This window comes from Antechinus flavipes, chromosome 3 (assembly GCF_016432865.1).
Source record: "Antechinus flavipes isolate AdamAnt ecotype Samford, QLD, Australia chromosome 3, AdamAnt_v2, whole genome shotgun sequence".
NCBI lineage: Eukaryota > Metazoa > Chordata > Mammalia > Dasyuromorphia > Dasyuridae > Antechinus > Antechinus flavipes.
The window spans coordinates 613425251-613442498 of NC_067400.1; the positions used below are offsets into that span (position 1 = coordinate 613425251).

The window sequence follows — 17248 nt, forward strand, 5'->3', positions numbered from 1 at the left end:
TATAGAGGCTGGGAGTCTCTTTTCAGAGAAAGGAAGTTGAGGGAGGCTACCTGTGATGGTTCCAAAGTGGAAGAAGCCCTCTTCATTGCCCCCAGCCACGGCCACGATGTACTCAGAGCCATTGCTGTGAAGTTCCACAGGACAAAGTTTCTTGATACACCGTTTGTTCAAGACTCTGACCCAGCTGTCTGGGGAGAGAGAAAGCCTTGCTCAGGGATGGCATTTCCCCCTTCCCTCCTCTATTTTCCCAAAAGGAAAGTGAGTTGCAGAAACTTCTAAGGACCACGTGAGAATGGCTTAACTTCCTTCAGGAAACCTCCATCAGCTATTGAACCAGCCATCTGTCCCCCACCTCACCTGGGTTCTGCTCTGCTCTCATGTTGTATGTATATGATGATTTTCTCTGCTTGGGTCATGACCCTGCTATGGGCTCTATGACAAAGGAGGGAAATGGACCTTGTGGAAACTCTGGACAGGGGGGAAGAGTTCCCTGATCAGTCAGATGAGCTTTCCTATCAACTGGGATGAGGTGACAGGGAGAGAGGCAAGCCTTTGGGGTTCCTCCTCATGGAGAGAGTGGGCATGCCCACTGGCCATACCCTGTCTTCTCCTTAGGGTGCCCACTGACATGCTCCCTCTCTCCAAGGAAGGGCAGCCATCCGATATTCCCGCTGCTACAAACCGGTCTGCCAACTGCCCGAATCATTCTTCCCTCCCTCACCCCAGCTGGCTTTTTTCCTCAGCATCTAGTCCATAGGTCTGCATCCTATGGTATCATGAAAGATTATTTTCCTTTGTACTGGAGTCAGACCCCAGGCTCAGAGGAGCTAGTCTGCCTCAGGGCGGGGAGCGGGAAGAGGCTAGAATTGGGAGGGAGTTCCCAATCCCTACTCTCACAGTGCTTCCCATCCCTAGCTTCTTACCAGTTGCTTTTCCAGGTAAGTGGGAGTAGTTGCCAGTGAAATAGTAGACAAGTTGGTTCTGTCTGATGAAGAGGACACTTTCAGTGGCGATGGCATCAAAGATGGAGGCCGTGAACTCCTCCTGAGGGCACTGAAGAGTACCCAGCCAGCAGCTGTCGATGTTCAGCTGAGCCCATCAGTGAGGAATGGAGGTTCCCAGGATTGAGAGCAGGGAGAAGAATTAAGACGTCATTTAGGTCACCAAAGTCCCCTCCTTTTTAAAGAGGTGAGAAGAAAGAGACTTGGCCAACTAAGAGGCAGAATGGAGTCTAGAACCCAGGCCCTTCTCTACCTCCTCCCCCTTACTTCCCCACCTCATACCTTGATGTCTCTGGCAGAGGGATGGGGCTGGGTGTGCCCCTTGGTTGGGGTCAGACCTAATAACACTCCAGTCCTGGGGATCAACATGTCCTTCTACCCTTCCCTTCCCACGTCCAGAGAATGTCCATTGTTGCCCACCCTCCATTGACCCAGTCAGTTGCCATTCAGCCTCCCTCACCTCCACCAGGGAGAAATCCTTGAAGCTAGAGTCAGAGATAAGAACCATTTTCTCATTTGGAATGCCCCCAAGGATTAGCACAGGAGCCTGTTCCAATGTAGCCCACACAGGCCTAGATGGTGCTTTAAGGAAGTGTCTGTGCATGATGGAACTGACCTAAGGGGAGAGAGGCCCAAGAGAAACAATGGAAGAATAGTCTAGCTCCCCCCATCCATGAGACTCTCTTGACTAAGAGGATCACTTCCCTCCTTCCCTCCTTATACCCCTAAGCCTTTCTCCTATCCCCTTCCCCCTATTTTCTCTCACCTCCTCTCCCAGGGAAAAACTCAGTTTGTCCTTCTTTTTTTTCAGAAACCCATTGATATTTATCATGAACCTGCAAAGGGAGAGGGAATAGCCTTCTAGGTATCTGCCAGAGTCAAATCAGACTTCTCACCCAACCCCTTAACTTGATGCTCAGATAAGCCCACCTCAAGTCTCAGGCCACTGAATCTGAACAGGAGGTAACTTGGCGCAGTGACAAGAACCGAGTTTGAAGTCAGGGAACTCGGGTTCAATTCCTGCCTTGGACACCTAGGGCACTGCCACCTTGGCTCTGCCCTTCTATGCTATCTCAGTGATCTCTCATCAGTTGCCACGAGTTTAATCATCATTTCTATGAAGATGCCATTCAGAGCTACGTTGTCACCAGTTTTCTCCTCTGAAAATAGGCTTGGGAGAGTAGATCAGGCTGGGTGATCAGTCTCCAGGGTCATTTTTGGGTTTGGACACTGTTTGCTTCCTGAGTTTAGCCCTCTGTCCACAAACCCGATCCCGGCAGCTATACCGTCTGAAAGCTATGCCTTCCACCATCCCCTGCTCCCCACAGAGATGCCCGAGACAACCTACTTGCCATTACTAATGATCTCCCCCTGGTTGTTGCTGATGATTTCAACTTCCATCATTACACTGCCATTCTTCATGGGCATTGGGGTGTACCAATTCACATTACATATGGTATAGGGTCCACATTGTGCTAGCAGGTGGGAAATGAAATGAGGTAGATACAAGCTTAGGATCTATCCTCAGTTAGCCAGCACTGCCTCACCTTCCCTTCTTACCAGAACTCTACCAAGGGACTGGGCCTTAATGTAGGGCACCAGACTCCGTAGTAAGCTATGTTTCCTCCCTCTCTTCTCTAGAAGCTGGGAAGCCCAACAAGCATCAGCTTAGTCTAACTGGCCAAGCTTTCCCTACCTCGCCCAAATACAACTGAAACCCAAGTGCAAGAAGTTGGCACCAAAGCAGCTGAGGGCAAAGGGGAATGCTCAAGGTGACCAGCAAGTGTGGGATCCCAAGGTCTTTGTGACCTGTAGCTCAGCTCTTTTCTAGGATCAGGGGCCTGGGTGGGTTTCCAGGGAACTCTACCTCTCAAGGCCTGCTATGCAGGTTTCCTCATACCCCAAGTGCTAAACTGACCAAGGACAGATCTATTCATCCTTTCCAACTTCTTGGCGCCCCCTTCTCCAAGATATTGTCCTTTCTGACATTGTTGGTAGAGGACCCTCACCCCGGATTTGAAATGGTGCTCCCTCCATCTGGATTTGCAGCCTCTCTGATCTCCACCTCCGGAAATTCACAGGGGGATAGAAGGTGACCCGTACACGAGGGATCATGCCCTTAAGGAAACCCCCACGGACAAAGGCTTCTGGAGTCTGGGAGGACCAAAGTGGGAGTGACATTGCTCAGGCAATGGCTATGGCCAGACCTTTCTGCCCCACTCACCATGTCTAGGCCTGAGCCCTGGCCTTAGAGACCCTACCTCTCTGGAGGGGGGTGGGTTAGAGAACAGAACTCTGCCAGGCAAGAACTTAGGGAAAAATCCTAACTTCATTGCTGGAAGCTGGAGAACAGAATACCCTCTAGGCCAATCAAGACACCAGCACCATCTTTGAAGGTTAGGGGAGCCCTTCAGGACCTACATTTCCTCCTGGGATTCCCTGCCTTCCCTTCCCCCTCAAATCTTCCTTATGGACAGGAGTCCTTCTGCACAGCCAGCCTCTTAGGACAGCCCACACAGGAACTGGCCTCTAGGGACTGAGTTCCTTATCTGCCAGATAAAACAACTTTCCCCTTCCTCAGCCTCCAGGAAATCTTCCAAGGACTCTCCAGTTCAGGAGAGGGCTGAGGAATAGAACATGGAAATTGGTTGGGTTGGAGGAGCAGGGATGGCAGTGTCCAGAAACTTCTTTGGTAGCCTGGGGAGCTGGATAGGAAGTGGGCAAAGATGTTGGGGGCAGGAGAACAAGGTCTATTGGGTAGGTCCCCCAAAGATGGTTTGGGTGAGATAGAGGCCACCCCTCCCCAGATGCTTCCCCACCCATCAGACCCTTCACTGATCCATCTCTAAATCAAGATTTCCCCCTCTACCTACCCTGTTTCTGTGGGCCCACCTTGTTCCAATTCTCCCTCCTCCTTTTCCACCCCTCCCTCACCTCTCCAGGGCAGGTGAAGTTAATCTTCATGTAGTAAGGGAATCCCACATAATTCTAAAGATAAGCAATACATCCAGCTCAGGGCAGTCATCCTGACCCATTCCCCTTCTGCCATTCCCTTCTTTCCTTCCAACCTCCCTCCACAAGACCCAGGGCATGGGATATCCAGGGCTCTGGGAGAGTGGCCTGAAGACATGAAGGGGCAGGAACCAAGGAAAGGATAAAAGAGTGACAAAAGAGACAAAGAACAGATCCAGTGAAGGGAAGACAGAGGGATAGATGGGAGGGAGGAAGGATGGAAGAAGAGCTGAGAGTTGGAAGGGCTCTTCTCCAACCCCCCATTTCACAGGTGAAAAAAAGTAAGACCAAGAGAGGTAAAAGTGACTTGCTTCCCCTAGGAGAGGCCAGAGTTGACAAGACCTGAGTCAAGTGGAATAAGATTGAAGAGTCAGAGGTCAGTTGGAAAGATGGAAAGGCAAAGTGGGATGGATGGGTAGCTGAGAGGATGGTATGGGAGGGACAAAGGATACCGTTGGGCCAGGCCCTTACCTCTTTGTGGTCGATGGGTGAATCCACTAGTTTCCTGAAGAATTTATCAATAATGGAAACTGGTTGCTGCAAGAAAAACTTTTCACCACCCATTCCTAAGGTTTCGTACTTGTTGAGTGCCACTTGCCATCTGCAGGCGTCTTCATACTGTGGCTGGACTGGCGGCGGCGATAGCAGCAGGAGCAACAGCATCAGTAGGGACGCCATTAGGATGGGGAGTCCAGAGCTGGGGAGCCCAGGCAGGGAGTCACAGGCGAAATCCAGGAAGCGGAAGGACACCTGCTGCTGTCCCTATGTCCTCCCTGCTTCCGTGCACCCGAACGAGGGATTCACGGAAAACAAAAAGGACCAGACAACTATGAAATCTTGAATTCCCCTTTTCACCATGGGGAAACTGAGTCAATGGCCAAGATTTATTTGCTCCAGGAGACTCAAGGAGTCTGAGGGAGGGGCTCTCTGGGCCCTAGGACTCACTTAAACTCCGCCCCTCCCTCCAGGCTTATTCCCTCCCTTTTTTCCCCATCCCAGCTTCTACCTTCCTCTGGTCATTTCTCCACCCAGTCCCATCCCAGCTATTGCTTCCTCTCATCCATTCCTCCAATCTTGTTCCTCCCCTTCACCTCTTTACCCCCGCCTCTCCCCTCCCCCCCCCCCCCCCCCCCCCCGCCCGGGTAGAGGGACCAGACACACCCAGAAGGTCCAGATCCTTTTGTTTTCCTAGAGCCCTTCTGGTTGGCGTTTCCGCCAGTCAAAGGGTTAAGTGGCTAACGGCTGGCCAGAGGCTCTAGGGCACGTGACCCTGAGACCTGCTGAGATCTCCTCGTTGGAGCTCTCAGAAAAGTTCCGGACCTTCAGGTGAAGCCGGTCGGTGAGGCTCTCTATCCCAGCTAGTTACCTTGTTTTTCAGATGATCACGTTCAAGTTCTTCATATTGCGTACACGGTTAAAACTGGGATAGCATTGTGCCTCATCTGTATCTTTTTAAAATAGCTTTTTATTTTACAAAATACATACAAATATAGTTTTCAACATTCATCTCTGCAAAATCTTTTGTTCCAAATTTTTCTCCTTTCCTCCTACCCCTTCCCACCTAGTCAGCAAGGAATCTAATATAGGTTAAACACATGCAATTCTTCTAAACATATTTCCACATTTATCATGCTTGTGAGGATCAAATATGATAATATATATAAACTACTCTATCCTTATTCTCCTTGATCTTTCTGCAGCTCTTTAATTCTGTTTCCTTACAACAAACCTAAATTTGTCTCTTTTTGACTTCTATCCATTAGTTCTAATTCTGTTCCCAAATAATTCTAATTCCTCATCCATGTGACTGTCCTTTGAATTCATGGTGACTATTGTTTCCCTCTCCTTGAGTGCTCACTTCTCCAGATTAATCCCAAGTGCTTTAATTGGTCCTCAAAAACATGATCTCAAACCAACCTAGTTATCCAATTCTTGATGCTGTATCAAGTTGATCAATGGCTCATTCTGGAAGACAACAAGCCAGTTTAGCAAACATCCCCTTCTGGAGAGGCAGTATAAGATATCTGAATCTCACTCTTATCTAGACTGATCAAAGGAATGAAGAATGCAGACTGCGGGCACACACGCACACAGTGACAGAGATAGAGACAGAGACAGAGAGAAATACATTTCAATCAACAGGGAAATAGCCAGAAGACAGATGGCTGACTTAGAAGCAAGACCAGTTAAAGGAGGGATTGGTTCAAAGCAAAACAAACACTAAGCAAAAGACAGAATGGAGAAAATTTTAAATTTGGAATCAATGAACTTTGGTTCACATTTCATCTCTGCCCTTTACTAACTATGATCACCACCAATTTTGTGGATCTCAGTTTCCTCATTTATAAAAGGAGATGTTTGGGCTAAATGGCTTCTAAAATCCAATCTTGCTATGATCTTGAGAACATATCAAATGTGGCCTCCAGAGCTGAACCCAGTTTGCTAAATGTGATCTGGTCAGGATGCTGTACAGCATAATTTTCACTAAAATGCCTTAGGCTTGCACTAAGTTTTTTATTGTCATCACTCTAGTCTGAAAACTGACTGTTCACATTTTCTAATCATTTATCACTTGAGCAATAACTCTTATTTCCACATTTTTGACTCATTTCTCTATATATTTGAGAGACGAAATCTTTATCAGAGAAACTTGTTTCAAAATTGTTTTTCACAATTGTGATTGCTAACTGTATTTCATACCCTCGTGTTTATTCTTTTCTCTCTCCCTCTGAATCATTTCATCTTGTCTCTCCTCAAAAGTGTTAAGCTTCTGCCTTCCCTAATCTGCCCTTCCTTGTATGAGTGAATATCCCTTCCCTTCTCATCTCCTTCCTCTCCTACTTTACTTAGGGTTACTTAGATTTTTATATCCAATTGAGTGTTTTTGCTATTTCTTCTTTGAGCCAATTCCAATGAGAAGGGTCAAGCATTTCCAACCACCTCCCCCATCTTTCCTCCATTGTAAAAGCTCTTTCATGCCCTTTTTATATCAGATGATTTACCTCAATATACTTCTCCCTTTCTCTTTCTCTTAGTTCTCTTTCTTATGCCTTAATGTAATTTTTTTCAGATAGCATCCCATCTTATTCAACTCACACCTGTGTCCTCTGCCTATATATATACCTTCTAACTGCCCTAATCATGAGAACATTCTTATAAGTTACAAATATCATTTTCCCAAGTAGCAATGTAAACAGTTTAACCTTATTAAGTCCCTTATGATTCCTTTTTTCCTGTGTATCTTATCATGCTTTTCTTGAGTATTGTATTTGGAGGTTAAATTTTCTATTCAACTCTGGTCATTTTGTCAGGAAGTCTTGAAAACCCCCTATTTCGTGAATGTCAATGCTTTCCCCTAAAAGACTATATTCAATTTTGCTAGGTATGTGTTATTTGATTGTAATCCTTGGGACTCTGCTTTTGGGAATATCATACTCCAGGCTCCTCAGTCCTTTAATGTAGAAGCTGCTAAATCTCGTGTTATCTTGAATGTAGCTTCATAATATTTGAATTGTTTCTTTCTGGATTCTTGCAATATTTTCCTTCTCACTTGAGAGTTCTGGAATTTGGCTATAATATTCCTAGGAGATTTTGTTTCTAGAGATGATTGGTGGATTCTTCCAATTTCTATTTTATTCTTTGATTCTAGGGTATCAAGGCAATTTTCCTTTATCATTTCTTGAAAGTTGTTGCCTGGACTATTTTTTTAATCATTGCTTTCAGAAAATCCATAAAAATTTAAATTATCTCCCCTGGATCTATTTTCCAGTTCAATGGTTTTTCCAATGAGTTTTTCAGTCTTATTTTTTTTCATTCTTTTGGTTTTGTCATATTGTTTCTTAATGTTTCATAGAATCATTAGGTTCCATTTGCTCGATTCTACTTTTTATTTTTTTAAATTTTTTTTTTGCAAAGACAAAAGAAGAAAGCCTTTTTTTAAATTAAAGCTTTTTATTTTCAAAATATGTACATAGATAATTTTCAACGTTCACCCTTATGAAACTTGTATTCTAGTTTTCTCTCTCCTTTCTCCTTTCCCCCTCCCTTAGGAGCAAGTAATCCAATATGTTAAACACGTGCAATTCTTCTATATGTTTCCACAAATATCATGCTACAAAAGAAAAATCAGATCAAAAAGAAAAAAAGAAAACAAAATGCAAGCAAACAACAACAAAAAGAAAATACTATGTTGTCAACCACACTCATTTCCCACAGTCTCTGAGTGCAGAGGGCTCTTTTAATCACAAGACCAATGAAACTGGCATGAATCATCTTATTGTTGAAGAGACCCATGCCCATTAGAACTGATCATTGTATAATCTTTCTATTGCCATGTGTGATGATCTCCTGATTCTGCTCATTTCACTTAGCAAGTCTTAGCAAGTTCATGCAAGTCTTTCCAGGCCTCTCTGAAATCATTCTGCTGATCATTTCTTATAGAACAATAATATTCCATAACATTCATTTCCCATAATTTATTCAGCCATTCTCCAACTGATAGGTATCCACTCAGTTTCCAGTTTCATGCTTTTACAAAAAGAGCTGCCAGAAACATTTTTGCACATGTCGGTCCCTTTCCCTCCCTTATGCTTTCTTTGGGATACAAGCCCAGTAGAAATACTGCTGGATCCTAAGGTATGTACAATTTGACAGACCTTTGGGCATAGTTCCAAATTGCTCTACAGGATTGTTGGATCACTTCACAACTCCACCAACAATGTAGTAGTAATCCAGTTTTCTCACATCCCCTCCAACAATCGTCATTACCTTTTCCTCTCATCTTAGCCAATCTGAATGGTACCTCAGAGTTGTCTTAATTTGCATTTCTCTGATCAATGGTGATTTAGAACATCTTTTCATATGACTAGAAATGGTTTCAATTTTTTCATCTGAGAATTGTCTGTTCATATCCTTTGACCATTTATCAATTGGAGAATGGCTTGAATTCTTATACATTGGAATCAATTCTCTATATATTTTAGAAATGAGGCCTTTGTCAGAACACTTGAATGTAAAAATGTTTTCCCAGTTTATTACTTCCCTTCTAATCTTGTCTGCATTGGTTTTGTTTGTATAAAAACTTTTTAACAATATAATCAAAATTTTCTATGTTATGGTCAATAATGATCACCAGTTCTTCCTTGGCCACAAATTCCTTCCTTCTCCAGAGATCCTGAGAGGTAGCCTATCCTTTGTTCTTCTAATTTACTTAGAATATCACTCTATGTCTAAATCATGTACCTGTTTCAATCTTATCTTGATATAGTGTGTTAGGGGTAGGTCAGTGCCTAGTTTCTGCCATATAAATTTCCATCAACTTTACTTTTTAAAGAATTATTTTCTTGAGTAAGCTTTTGTACAGCCTTTTCCATCTAGCCATTTCTATTTTTTAAGGAGTTCTTTGGTGAATTTTTGTTCCCCTTTTCCCATTTGGCTAATTCTGCTTTTCAACACATGCTTCTCCTAATTGGATTTTTGTGCATCTCTTACTATTTGGCCTACTCTCTTTTTAAGCTATTATTTTCTTTATAACATGCCTCCTTTATAAAGCTGTTGACTCTTTTTCATGATTTTCTTTCATTACTCATTTCTCTTCTCAAGTTTTCCTCAACTTCTCTTAGTATTTTAACATCCTTTTTGAGCTCTTCCATGCCTGAGACCAATGCATATTTTTCCTTTGCAGCTTTGGATGCAGGACTTTGACTGTGTTGTCTTCTGAAGATGTGTTTTCATCTTCTTTGCACCATAACTTTTGTTTATTATTTGCTTATTTTCCAGCCTATTTCTTAACGTTTAACTTTTTACTAAAGCGAAAATCTACTTCTAGGGTGAAGGATGTACTTTCCTGAACTTCAGGGGTTTGGGGCAGCTGTTTTCAGAGATACTTCCAGGGACCTGTAAATTTTCAGTTCTTCCAATGTGGCATGACCTAAGGGGAGGTGTGCTTACTACTCTCCTGGCTTATGCCTTGCTTTGTGTGCCCATAAGTACTCTTTTCTGTCCTGGAACTTTGATGAAGGTTCCTGCTCCACTGCAGCTGTATGTTCTTCCTAACTCTAGAACTGGCATCAAGGACTGCTGCCCAGATCTGCAAATGGGCAAAGCAACAAAGTCCTACTCTTAGTGCCAGTAAAGAGAGCCCTGTAATCTCCTTATGACCAGTTATTTGAGTCCCTTACTTTCTGTGAAATGAGAGCTCTGGAGGCATCTGTGGCCAGCATTGATTCAGTCATCCCAAAGCCTGCTTTTGATTTGCTGGGGCCCAGTCTACTTTGGCAGAGCTTGCACTGGACTGTGTTCTACTCTTATTGGACTGTGCAATAGACCTTTATGCCAATTAAGTTGTCTTGGGTTGTAGGTTATTGTGGATTCTGCTACTCTAGAATTTGCTCTGGGGTATTATTTAAAGGTGTGCAGAAAGTTTTGAGGCAGAGTTCAGGTGAGTTCCTGTTTTTTCTCTGCCATTTTGGCTCTGTCACCCATTGTTATTGTTTTTGTTGTTTGTGGTGGTGGTGGTGATGGTGATGATAGTGATGATCTTTATTCTAGAAAAGGACCAATGACATCAGGAGAGTGATGTCCTGACTTGCTAGAGAATTGGATCTAAATGAAGCAGAGCTGTGTAGAGTTGTCACCCTCACTCTCTATTCCAGAGTCATTAAAGTGCTTTGGCAAGACAACTGGTGATAGCCCAGGATGCAGTGGATGATGTTCGCCTTTCTCAATTAAGGTCTTTCCCAAGCCTCAGTTTGTTTGAGACAATACCTATACAATAACTAAGGGAAAGGGGCTACCTTCAGAAGCAGTGGGCCCCATCTCATCTGAGGTTGGACAACTACCAATGAAAGATGACATAGCTAGTAATGTTTTTCAATATGATATGGACAAGATGCCTCAGAGGGACTTCAACTCTTGATATTCTCTGATTTCTCAACAGGAACCTAAGAACAAGGAGACTAGATGTCTTGCCTATGGTCATCCATGACCCTGTTAAAAATACAGAATGGAAGGTGATAGTGGATAGAGCAATGGCTCAGAAGTTAGGAGGAGTTCAAATCCAATTTTGGACACTTACTAGCTATGTGACTCTGAGCAAGTCAATAAACTCAATTGCCTCCAAAAAAACAAAACAGAAACAATCATCAATTTTAAAGTGGCCACTTATGCTTCCATAATCCAAGCAAGCCTGAGAAACAGCCAGTATTTGATTCTAATAATGAGTTCATTGAAGGTATTTAGGTATACCTGCTATCTTCCTATCTTTCTTGGATTTTAATTCCTCATAAAGGAGTTGGGTCCTTGAAAGCTCAGGACCTAATCATAAGTTAAAGGTCAAGAAGATGCTATACTGATTATAAAAAATTCATCTATGATAGACTTTCCATCCCTGTATGAATTGAGAACAAATTTCTTGAATGAGTCAGAAAGGGAGAATTACCATCGGAAGGCCACCTAGACATGATCCCAAATGATTTTTTTTCTTTATTAAAGCTTTTTATTTCTCAAAACATATATATGGACAATTCTTCAACATTAACCCTTTTTTTTTAAATTTTTATTTTTTATTTAATAATTACATTATATTGACACTCGTTTCTGTTCCGATTTTTTTTTCCCCTCCCTCCCTCCACCCCCTCCCCTAGATGGCAAGCAGTCCTTTATATGTTGGATATGTTGCAGTATATCCTAGATACAATATATGTTTGCAGAACCGAACAGTTCTCTTGTTGCGTAGGGAGAATTGGATTCAGAAGGTATAAATAATCCGGGAAGAAAAACAAAAATGCAGATAGTTCACATTCGTTTCCCAGTGTTCTTTCTTTGGGTGTAGCTGCTTTTGTCCGTCATTTATCAATTGAAACTCAGGTCTCTTTGTCAAAGAAATCCACTTCCATCAAAATATGTCCTCATACAATATCGTTGTCGAAGTGTATAATGATCTCCTGGTTCTGCTCATTTCACTTAGCATCAGTTCATGTAAGTCTCGCCAGTCCTCTCTGTATTCATCCTGCTGGTCATTTCTTACAGAACAATAATATTCCATAACATTCATATACCACAATTTACCCAGCCATTCTCCAATTGATGGGCATCCATTCATTTTCCAGTTTCTAGCCACTACAAACAAGGCTGCTACAAACATTTTAGCACATACAGGTCCCTTTCCCTTCTTTAGTATTTCTTTGGGATATAAGCCCAATAGAAACACTGCTGGATCAAAGGGTATGCACAATTTGATAATTTTTTGGGCATAATTCCAGATTGCTCTCCAGAATGGTTGGATTCGTTCACAACTCCACCAACAATGCATTAGTGTCCCAGTTTTCCCGCATCCCCTCCAACATTCATCATTATTTTTTCCTGTCATCTTAGCCAATCTGACAGGTGTGTAGTGGTATCTCAGAGTTGTCTTAATTTGCATTTCTCTGATCAATAATGATTTGGAACACTCTTTCATATGAGTGGTAATAGTTTCAATTTCATCCTCTGAAAATTGTCTGTTCATATCCTTTGACCATTTATCCATTGGAGAATGGCTTGATTTCTTATAAATTTGAGTCAGTTCTCTATATATTTTGGAAATGAGGCCTTTATCAGAACCTTTAACTGTGAAAATGTTTTCCCAGTTTGTTGCTTCCCTTCTAATCTTGTTTGCATTAGTTTTATTTGTACAAAGGCTTTTTAATTTGATGTAATCGAAATTTTCTATTCTGTGATCAGTAATGGTCTCTAGTTCATCTTTGGTCACAAATTTCTTTCTCCTCCACAAGTCTGAGAGATAAACTATTCTATGTTCCTCTAATTTATTTATAATCTCGTTCTTTATGCCTAGGTCATAGACCCATTTTGATCTTATCTTGGTATATGGTGTTAAGTGTGGGTCCATGCCTAATTTCTGCCATACTAATTTCCAATTATCCCAGCAGTTTTTATCAAATAATGAATTCTTTTCCCAGAAGTTAGGGGCTTTGGGTTTGTCAAACACTAGATTGCTATAATTGACTATTCTGTCTTGTGAGCCTAGCCTTTTCCACTGATCCACTAATCTATTTCTTAGCCAATACCAAATGGTTTTGGTGACTGCTGCTTTATAATATAATTTTAGATCAGGTACAGCTAGGCCACCTTCATTTGATTTTTTTTCATTAATTCCCTTGAGATTCTCGACTTTTTATTGTTCCATATGAATTTTGTTGTTATTTTTTCTAGATCAATAAAATATTTTCTTGGAAGTCTGATTGGTATAGCACTAAATAAATAGATTAGTTTAGGGAGTATTGTCATCTTTATTATGTTCGCTCGGCCGATCCAAGAGCACTTAATATTTTTCCAATTATTTAAGTCTGACTTTATTTGTGTGGAGACTTTTTTATAATTTTGCTCATATAATTCCTGACTTTCCTTTGGTAGATAGATTCCCAAATATTTTATGGTATCAACAGTTATTCTGAATGGAATTTCTCTTTGTATCTCTTGCTGTTGGGTTTTGTTGGTGATGTATAAAAATGCTGAGGATTTATGGGGATTTATTTTGTAGCCAGCTACTTTGCTAAAATTATGAATTATTTCCAATAGCTTTTTGGTAGAATCTCTGGGGTTCTCTAGGTATACCATCATATCATCTGCAAAGAGTGATAGTTTGGTTTCCTCATTGCCTACTCTAATTCCTTTAATATCTTTCTCGACTCTTATTGCCGAGGCTAGTGTTTCTAATACGATATTAAATAATAATGGTGATAGTGGGCAACCTTGCTTCACTCCAGATCTTACTGGGAAAGGTTCCAGTTTTTCCCCATTGCATATGATGCTTACTGATGGTTTTAAATATATGCTCCTGACTATTTTAAGGAAAAGTCCATTTATTCCTATGCTCTCAAGTGTTTTTATTAGGAATGGATGTTGGATTTTATCAAATGCTTTTTCTGCATCTATTGAGATGATCATGTGGTTTTTGTTTGTTTGGTTATTGATATAGTCAATTATGCTAATAGTTTTCCTAATATTGAACCAGCCCTGCATTCCTGGTATAAATCCTACTTGGTCATAGTGTATTATCCTGGTGACAATTTTCTGTAATCTTTTTGCTAATATTTTATTTAAGATTTTAGCATCAATATTCATTAGGGAGATTGGTCTATAATTTTCTTTCTCTGTTTTCAGCCTACCTGGTTTAGGTATCAGTACCATATCTGTGTCATAAAAGGAGTTTGGTAGGACTCCTTCAATCCCTATTTTTTCAAATAGTTTATATAACATTGGAGTTAATTGTTCTTTAAATGTTTGGTAGAATTCACATGTAAATCCATCTGGTCCTGGGGATTTTTTCTTAGGGAGTTGATTGATAGTTTGTTCTATTTCTTTTTCTGAGATGGGACTGTTTAGGATATTTACTTCTTCCTCTGTTAGTTTGGGCAAGCTGTATTTTTGGAGGTATTTTTCTATTTCATTTAAGTTGTCGAATTTATTGGCATAAAGTTGGGCAAAGTAACTCCTAATTATTGCTCTAATTTCCTCTTCGTTAGTGGTGAGTTCTCCCTTTTCATTTTTAAGACTAACAATTTGATTTTCCTCTTTCCTTTTTTTAATCAGATTTACTAAGGGTTTGTCTATTTTGTTGGTTTTTTCATAGAACCAACTCTTAGTTTTATTAATCAATTCAATAGTTTTTTTACTTTCAATTTTATTGATCTCACCTTTTACTTTTAGAATTTCAAGTTTAGTGTTTGACTGGGGGTTTTTAATTTGTTCCTTTTCTAGCATTTTTAATTGCAAACCCAATTCATTGACCTTCTCTTTCTCTATTTTATACAAATAGGCCTCTAGAGATATGAAATTTCCCCTTATTACCGCTTTGGCTGCATCCCATACATTTTGGTATGATGTCTCATTATTATCGTTTTCTTGGGTGAAGTTATTAATTATGTCTATGATTTGCTGTTTCACCCAATCATTCTTTAGTATGAGATTATTTAGTTTCCAATTATTTTTTGGTCTACTTCCCCCTGCTTTTTTGTTGAATGTAATTTTCATTGCATCGTGGTCTGAAAAGGATGCATTTACTATTTCTGCCTTACTACATTTGAGTTTGAGGTTTTTATGTCCTAATATATGGTCAATTTTTGTATAGGTTCCATGAACTGCTGAAAAGAAAGTGTATTCCTTTCTGTCTCCATTACATTTTCTCCAGAGATCTATCATATCTAACTTTTCTAGTATTCTATTTACCTCTTTGACTTCTTTCTTATTTATTTTGTGGTTTGATTTATCTAATTCTGAGAGTGCAAGGTTAAGATCTCCCACTATTATAGTTTTACTATCTATTTCTTCTTGCAGCTCTTTTAGTTTCTCTTTTAAGAATTTAGATGCTACCCCACTTGGTGCATATATGTTTAATATAGATAGTGCTTCATTATCCATGCTACCCTTTAGCAAGATATAGTGTCCTTCCTTATCTCTTTTAATTAGGTCAATTTTTGCTTTAGCTTGATCTGAGATCAGGATGGCTACCCCTGCTTTTTTGACTTCACCTGAAGCATAGTAGATTTTGCTCCAACCTTTTACCTTTAACCTGCATGTATCTCCCCGCTTCAGGTGTGTTTCCTGTAAACAACATATTGTAGGATTCTGGCTTTTAATCCATTCTGCTAACCGCTTCCTCTTTATGGGGGAGTTTACCCCGTTCACGTTTATGGTTAGAATGACCAATTCTGTATTACTTGCCATCTTGTTAACCCCGGTTTATGCTTTCCTCCCTTCTTTCCCCTTTCCCCCCTTCCAAGTATTAAGCTTGTGAGCACCCCTTGCTTCTCACAGCCCTCCCTTTTTAGTATCCCTCCCCCCGCCTTAGAGTTCCTCCCCCTATCTTACCCCTTTCCCTCCCAGTTCCCGTATTCCCTTCCGCTTAGCTTATTCCTTCCCTTTCCACTTTTCCCTTCTCACTTTTCAATGAGATGGGAGAAGTTTCACCATAGATTGAATATGTCTTAAGATTTTTCACTTAAAGCCAATTCTGAAGGCAGTAAGATACCCACTATATTCATCCCCCTCCATTCTTTCTCTCAGATATAATAGGTTTCCTATGCCTCTTCATGAGATGTACTATCCCCACTTTACCCTTTTTCTGGTACAATGTCCTTTCCACATCAATTTCTAGAACAAGGTATACATGTATTCTTTATACATCTATATAGTCAAAATATAGTTCCCAAGATTAATCTTTACCTTTTTAGATTTCTCTTGAGTTCTATATTTGTAGATCAAACTTTTTGTTAAGTTCTGGTTTTTTCATCAGAAATAGATGAAATTCGCTTACTTCGTTGAATGTCCATCTTCTTCCCTGGAAAAAGATGCTCATTCTCGCTGGGTAAGTTATTTTTGGTTGCATACCAAGTTCCTTAGCCTTTCGGAATATCATATTCCAGGCCCTTCGATCTTTTAATGTGGATGCTGCCAGATCCTGGGTGATCCTTATTGTGGCTCCTTGATACTTGAATTGGGTTTTTCTAGCCGCTTGCAATATTTTTTCCTTCATCTGAGGGTTCTGGCATTTGGCCACTATATTCCTTGGTGTTTTGATTTTAGGATCCCTTTCAGTGGGTGATCGATGAATCCTTTCAATGTTTATTTTTTCCTCTGTTCCTATGACTTCTGGGCAGTTCTCTTTGATAATTTCCTGGAAGACAGTGTCCAGGCTCTTTTTTTCATCATGTTTTTCTGGGAGTCCAATGATTCTCAGATTGTCTCTCCTGGATCTGTTTTCCAGGTCTGTTGTCTTCCCCAGAAGGTATTTCACATTTTTCTCCATTGTTTGGTTTTTTTGGATTTGCTTGACTGATTCTTCTTGTCTCCTCGAGTCATTCAATTCCACTTGTTCAATTCTGATTTTCAGTGAAGTATTCTCTTCACTCACTTTTTAAAAATCTTTTTCTAATTGTCCAATTGAGTTCTTTTGTTCTGTGGAATTTTTTTCCATTTCGCCAATTTTGTTTTTTAGAGAGCTGTTTTCTGTTTCCAGTTCACTAATCCTATTTTTCAAGGATTTTACTTCTTTATCCACTCTCTCTTTAACTGAGTTCTCCAGGCTCTTTTCCCATTTTTCTTCTAGCTCCCTTGTGAGAGCCTTTTTAATCACTTCTATGAGGTTCATCTGTGCTGAGGAACAGACGATCTCCTCCTTTGGGGATTCACCTGGGGACTCCCTGTTTTTAGTCTCCTCAGGATTTAGAGTCTGCTCT

General features: G+C 40.8%; 2 protein-coding genes across 11 annotated transcripts in view; one reads left to right on the forward strand and one right to left on the reverse strand.

Annotated features, from left to right (window-relative positions):
* YIF1B (Yip1 interacting factor homolog B, membrane trafficking protein) overlaps window positions 1-17248 on the forward strand; it is a 165458-nt gene that overhangs the window by 27785 nt on the left and 120425 nt on the right.
* CATSPERG (cation channel sperm associated auxiliary subunit gamma) overlaps window positions 1-17248 on the reverse strand; it is a 100314-nt gene that overhangs the window by 14197 nt on the left and 68869 nt on the right. For 4 of the 10 annotated variants that reach the window (XM_051989106.1, XM_051989108.1, XM_051989102.1 and 1 more), the window contains one exon: window positions 51-188. In XM_051989106.1, coding sequence (XP_051845066.1) covers window positions 51-188 — 138 coding nt within the window. Of the gene's footprint in view, window positions 1-50; window positions 189-923; window positions 1090-1461; window positions 1618-1767; window positions 1838-2349; window positions 2477-3010; window positions 3156-3935; window positions 3990-4484; window positions 5117-17248 lie in introns of those variants that run through there. The other 6 variants (XM_051989107.1, XM_051989104.1, XM_051989109.1 and 3 more) reach the window with 5 other exon arrangements.